At 38.1% G+C, this 6,442-nt stretch overlaps 1 protein-coding gene across 1 annotated transcript; it reads right to left on the bottom strand.

The window, feature by feature from the left end:
* Positions 1 to 3,211: 3,211 nt before the first annotated feature.
* cldn10d (claudin 10d) lies at positions 3,212 to 5,680 on the bottom strand. Its single transcript, XM_072683933.1, has 5 exons — positions 5,437 to 5,680; positions 5,133 to 5,294; positions 4,970 to 5,051; positions 3,618 to 3,725; positions 3,212 to 3,473 (listed from the first exon to the last, which is right to left on the bottom strand). Exons 1-5 carry the CDS (start codon positions 5,663 to 5,665, stop codon positions 3,212 to 3,214), a joined length of 843 nt encoding a protein of 280 aa, XP_072540034.1. The 5' UTR covers positions 5,666 to 5,680.
* Between the last annotated feature and the right edge of the window lie 762 nt (positions 5,681 to 6,442).

Genomic DNA, 6,442 nt, shown 5'->3' with positions numbered 1-6,442 from the left:
ATCTCCGTGTACTACATTTCCCTGTGTCCGCGAACCCCTAGACCTACAACCTTTATCTAAGAGGAAACATTAATTGCCAAAAGCTAAACTAAACAGATGAGTTTTCAGCCTAGATTTAAAGATTGAGACTGTGTCTGAGTCCTGATCATTATCTGGAAGGTTATTCCAGAGTTGGGGGGCTTTATAAGAAAGGGCTCTTCCCCCTGCTGAGGTTTTCTGAATTTTGGGAACTACTAAGAAGCTAGCACCCTGAGATCTAAGTAATCTTGATGGTTCGTAATATGTAATAAGATCCCGCAGGTACTCAGGAGCGAGGCCATGTAGGGCTTTATATGTTAATAGAAGAATTTTGTATTCAATACAGAATTTAACTGGAAGCCAATGAAATGCTGATAGAACTGGACTGATGGTCACATTCTAGTTTTAGTAAGGACTGCATTTTGAAGCAGCTGAAGTATATTGAGGTTCCTGCTGGATCAACCTGACAGTGTGTGCATTACAGTAATCTAGCCTTAAGGTAGTTAAGTTTCTTAGTTTGGCGATATTCCTAAGCTGCATAAAGGCTGTCCTACTAATATTAGCTATATGTTGCTCAAATGATAAATCTGAATCGAATATGACGGCAAGGTTTTTAGCTGCTAGACCAGGAATAATGGAAGCATCAGCCAAGTCTAAGTCAAATATCCTTTAGACAGTCCTCCATTTTCTTTAATCTAAATTTATCGTCAGGTTTGGCTGATATATAGAGCTGTGTGTCAAAAGGCACCCTACAAACCTGAAACAACTGGAGCAGTTTGCTCATGAGGAGTGGGCCAAAATACCTGCTGAGAGGTGCAGAAGTCTCATTGACTGTTACAGGAATAATTTGATTGCAGTGATTGCCTCAAAAGATTGTGCAACAAAATGTTAAGTTAAGGGTACCACCATTTCTGTCCAGGCCTGTTTCATGAGTTTATTTTTTGTAATAATTCTATTAAAGCATGGTTGAAAAGCAATGTCTGACTTTCATTGGTTAATTTTCATAGCATTTTTATTTATTATTACTTTTGTCAGATTCAAGTTATTTCTGTGACCTTTTTTTCTTTCATTAACCGAGGGGTTTGTAAGGGCTAACTGTGTCTAAAAGCATGAAATTCAATGGCATTTAGATTCTGCTCCCCTTCTTGCATCAATAAAATTACTACCCTCATCTGAGTAGACAGAAAAGTACTTTAACGAAAATTAATGTTTTCTCAAGTACCGGACCTGCTAGCACTGTGTCCAAGCTAAGACATCTGGGTCAAAGTGGGGACTGGCATCGACAGTTTTCGATGAAAATAAATAAATAATAATAATTTTTTTTTAAATAAATAAATAATTAAAAAATATATATATATACAGTCATGCCCGAAAGTATTCATACCCCTGTCAAAGTTTGACTTAAATTTACTTTTATTTAACCAGAAATTATATTTTTGCCTGGAAATGACACAGGCATCTCCCAGGAGATAACACGATGATGTACAAGAGGCATCATTGTGGGAAAAAATATTTCTCAGCTTTTATACACATTTGAACAAAAAGTGGCATGTCCAAAATTTAATTCATACCCTTCTCAATAATTAATAGAAAAGCCTTTATTGGCTATTACAGCAATCAAACGCTTCCTGTAATTGCTGACCAGCTTTTTGCATGTCTCCACTGGTATTTTTGCCCATTCATCTTTAGTGATGAGCTCCAACTCTTTGAGGTTCGAGGGTCTCCTTGCCATCACCCTGATCTTTAGCTCCCTCCACAGATTCTCAATTGGATTCAAGTCAGGACTCTGGCTGGGCCACTGCAAAACATTAATGTTTTTGTCTGCTAACCATTTCTTCACCACTTTGGCTGTGTGTTTTGGGTCGTTGTCGTGCTGAAATGTCCACCGGTTCCCAAGGCCAAGTTTCTCTGCAGACTGCCTGATGTTGTTGTTGAGAATCTTGATGTATTGCTCTTTTTTCATGGTGCCATTTACTGCGATCAAGTTCCCTGGTCCATTGGCTGAAAAACACCCCCAAAACATTAGGTTCCCACCACCATGTTTGACAGTGGGGATGGTGTTCTTAGGGTTGAAGGCTTCTCCTTTTTTACGCCAAATGGTGCACACATCATTGTGGCCAAACAATTCAATTTTTGTTTCATCTGACCATAAAACAGAACACCAGAAGTCTTCTTCTTTGTCCAGATGAGCATTTGCAAAGGTCAAAGGGCTTTTGTGTGCCTTTTCTGGAGAAGTGGTGTCCTCCTTGGCCTGCGTCTGTGGAACCCAGCAGTGTGCAGTGTCCGTTGAACTGTCTGCCTTGAGATGTCGCCACCAGCAGAGTCCAGATTCACCAGGATGGCCTTGGTGGTGATCCTTGGATTTTTCTTCACCTCTCTCACTATTCTCCTGGCCAGCACAGGTGTCACTTTTGGCTTCCGACCACATCTTCTGAGATTTTCCACAGTGCGGAACTTCTTGTATTTTTTAATAATACTTTGCACTGTAGCCACTGGAACTTGAAAACATTTTGATATGGCTTTATAGCCCTTTCCTGACTTGTGAGTGGCCACAATGCACAGCCGCAGGTCCTTAGTGAGCTCCTTTGTCTTAGCCATGACTGTCCACAAACCAACTGTAGAGAGCTGCTGTTTTTCTCCTGTTGAGTTGATTAAAACAGCTGTTCCCAATGAATCAGGGTAATTAGGATGCTTTAAAACAGCTTGGACTATTTGGAATGGTATAGAACTTTGGATTTTCCCATATACTGTGACAGTTTTCAAAGGGTATGAATAATTTTGGACATGCCACTTTTTGTTCAAATGTGTATAAAAGCTGAGAAATACTTTTTCCCACAATGATGCCTCTTGTACATCATCGTGTTATCTCCTGGGAGATGCCTGTGTCGTTTCAAGGCAAAAATATAACTTCTGGTTAAATAAAAGTAAATTTAAGTCAAACTTTGACAGGGGTATGAATACTTTCGGGCATGACTGTATATACATATATATGTGTGTGTGTGTGTGTGTGTGTGTGTGTGTGTGTGTCTTATTCACAGTTGTATTTCTTTCAAAAATGTTTTACCAAGACTGTTGCACAGTTTATTTAATTGATCTTGTGCAATATGCATGGATCGCACTGTCAAGATCCTTTTATGACATCTTTAAGCAGTTCTTTTATGCTTTGTCACTGTGCATTTTCCCAGCAGTAGGCTCAAACATATGAATCCATATTCAGTGGCATAGAGGCTCTGGTTATCCTGTTTGTGTTGGTTCTGTGGATTTCTGTTTGTGGCCTTTGTGTCCTTCTTGTCCTCTTGCCGTCTTTGCTTGTCTGGACTACAGATGGCAGGATAGCTGTGGTATGTTTGGAGGAGGCAGGCATCATATAGATCCCTCTGGTTTGAGCAGTCATGTAGCCACCTCTGGATCGAGCTCTCTTGTAAGTTTCTGTCCACTGCTGTCTTTGATTTGAACTGAGGAGAGAATTGCAAAGTTTTTTTTTCTTTCTGTCACAGGTCATCAATAGCATTTTGTCATCATTATGACCTGCTACATCTCGTAGTCTGTAGATATTGTACATTTATTATTCAAAGATTGCAAAGTAACACAGGGCTTACCTGGAGCGGAGTCCCTCTTTTCCAGAGAAGTAACACATAACAGCACTTCCAGCTATAATCAGAGATGACCCTCCCCAGCCTATGAATACTGCTGCACCTATTTCAAATCTGAAGAATGAACAAAATCTTCAGCCCTCACCTCTCCATGTGCAGTGCTTTTAAGAAAGGAGAGGAGATGAGATAATGATGTGAAGCAAAAATGTCATGACACAAAACAAAAAAGTTGAGAGAAACTTCTCTCTCCCAAATTACTTCATAACTTCATAACTACAAACAAAAACAGTGTGTTATTCTATTGTGTTCTAGCGAGCAAACAGACGTATTTTGGTTTTCATGCATTCCTAAATGACAAATGTGAAAGGAGACAAGCTAGACCAAGCACTGATTTAAACAGTTAAACGGAGGACATCACAGTCAAAAAGCCAAAGAACTTGAAGTTAAATTAATACCAGCTGCTTCTGAGCTCTTCTAAAATGTTGAATTGGATTTAGCTGTAGTATGCCTAGGACCTGAAAAGTTGCTGCCTGGAGAAAAAGTGACCGATCTAGAAGATGTGTCATGGGAACTAAGTACAGACCATGCATGATGTCCAAACCTTTGTATCGGGCCTTTACCTTTTTGAAATGGTAAAAAAACTAAATAAAAAGTAATCTGGCTTAAATAAATAAATTACAATTTGTTTATAACTTTCTTAACTGTGCACAGACATTAAGCAGGTGAACCCAAACATGTGTATGCCAGTGTATAGGAAATAAAAAACATAATAAGCTTATAACTAATAGTTCACCCGCAGACAAACTGCATGCCTAAAATATCAACATTTACCTCAAATCTTCAGTTCTTATGCAATCATAAATAGACTTGCTTATGTGTTTTCTAAACTAGTAGATCACATAAAATATACAGCAAACTTTAAAAGAAAATTCTGTGCTTATTGACTGCATTAGATTTTTGGTCAAACAATCACACCAGATTAGATGTCACAGATTATCTAACAACAACAAATATCAATAAATGATGAGCAATTTCAGGTTCAAGGGTGTTTATTAATGATAAGCCTGCTAAAGTGTAAGTGTGTGTGTGTGTGTGTGTGTGTGTGTGTGTGTGTGTTTTATATATATATATATATATATATATATATATATATATATATATATATATATATATATATATATATAATGAGGGCAATCTGTAAATGCAATTCTGTTTTAATGGATTTAGTATATGTGTTGAACATATCACTTTTCAGTCAGCTTTGAATTATCTCATGAAAAGTAACAATTTAGATTTTCTGTGTGAAAGCATTAAAACATATTAGTCAGAAATGTTCACCACATGTACAAATAGCTTACTTCTGTGGCTTGTAGTTTGGATCCACATATTGCACCCGTGTTTTATGCCCCCACCAGGAATACAGTATCATACCACTGAACCCTATGGCACAAAAAGTATTACATCATTTCTAGAATTATTTTACTATGAATTGAACAAGAATGAAGTTTGGAGGCATCTTACCTGATGCCATATAGGTCAGGGCAGCTGCAAAAGTTACCCTGGCATTGGCAAGTTCGGAACCTCCAATCTTAGTACATTTCATTCCAATCAAAGCAAGCACAGCTCCCCAGAATCCCAGGATTACAGAGACAATAGCCAGGGCACGGCACACATGCAAGAAAACTTAAGAAACAGTGCAGAGCTTAATCAATAAGGTCACAAAATTCAGCTTCTACTTAGTTGCTGAACTTCACAACTCTGTTTTACCTCCTATTCAATCTAAAAACCTCTGACATTGGAGGTCAAACAGTATACTGTTTTTTACCTGGCAGTGCCATCATGGATGGGTAATATTTGCAGTCGGACACACCAGTAGTGTCAGAAACACAGTCCATCCACAGATTGGAAAAATAATTCACTGTGGTAACAACAGCTTCCCCCACCTCAGAAAAATTCCAGTACTCAGTGGGCAGAGTAGAACAATTCAGTATCCAGCCACAAAGACAACAAATAAAGCATCCAATCTCCATATACATAATTTCTGTGTGATTCATTTTTCAAGTCTTGTAGTACAACCAAAATAGGTAATAGTTTATGTAAAAACAAATGCTAACAATTGTGCACAAACTGCTATCAAGGCTAACGTTAAAAAAAAAGACAAGATTCCCAAAACTGGACGACGGTCACTCCTTCTCACTCCCTTAGCTTTCTCCTCAATTTCAGTTTTGCACAGTAAGCAGTTGGTTTTGCACAGTAAGTCGCTTCTTAGTGCTGGGGGGTTAAGTTACTATATCTGAGCTCATAAATGGGGGCAGTTTCTCTAATTACCATTTCACTCAGGGACTTGTTTACTGTGCAAAAAGACATTACCCCTATAGCACAGCCTGTAATAAGGGCTGAAGCTGTGACCAAAAACAACCTAAAGATTCTGTATCTTGTCCTTTCCCAGAGCCTCAGCTCTTTAAAAGAAACTAGCAAATACTGATGATCCTTATCTGCATAGGAGTACATAAAATAAAATAAAACATTAAACAGTAAAATACCTGCTGCTTATATTGTAGTTGTTTCTCAGCTCTCATCAGACTGAAAGCAGTACAGTATGAAATGCCATGATATCTTTCCTTTGTTAAAGCCATACATTTACAAATTTAAATTGGGGGAGGCAAAAAGCATTGTTCATTTACTGTAAAGCTAAACAACATCTAAGCAAAAGGATGGCATGTACAAGGTGATTATGGTACCTTGAGGGAAATAAACTGTAACAGCAGACTTTGGTACCCCTGGTGAATATTACATGCATGTATCGTGTAGATAATTTAAAATGTATAAAT

This window comes from Salminus brasiliensis, chromosome 7, assembly GCF_030463535.1.
Source record: "Salminus brasiliensis chromosome 7, fSalBra1.hap2, whole genome shotgun sequence".
Taxonomy (NCBI): domain Eukaryota; kingdom Metazoa; phylum Chordata; class Actinopteri; order Characiformes; family Bryconidae; genus Salminus; species Salminus brasiliensis.
Note: the sequence above shows the minus strand (reverse complement) of the source record. Positions and strands in the feature narration are given on the sequence as shown.

Coding starts and splice junctions, on each gene's coding strand:
- cldn10d (XM_072683933.1), bottom strand. CDS start 5,665: ATGAATCACACAGAAATTATGTATATGGAGATTGGATGCTTTATTTGT. Junction 5,052..5,132: donor CCTGACCTATATGGCATCAG/GTAAGATGCCTC, acceptor TTTGTGCCATAG/GGTTCAGTGGTATGATACTG. Junction 3,726..4,969: donor CCAAACTACAAGCCACAGAA/GTAAGCTATTTG, acceptor TTCATTCTTCAG/ATTTGAAATAGGTGCAGCAG.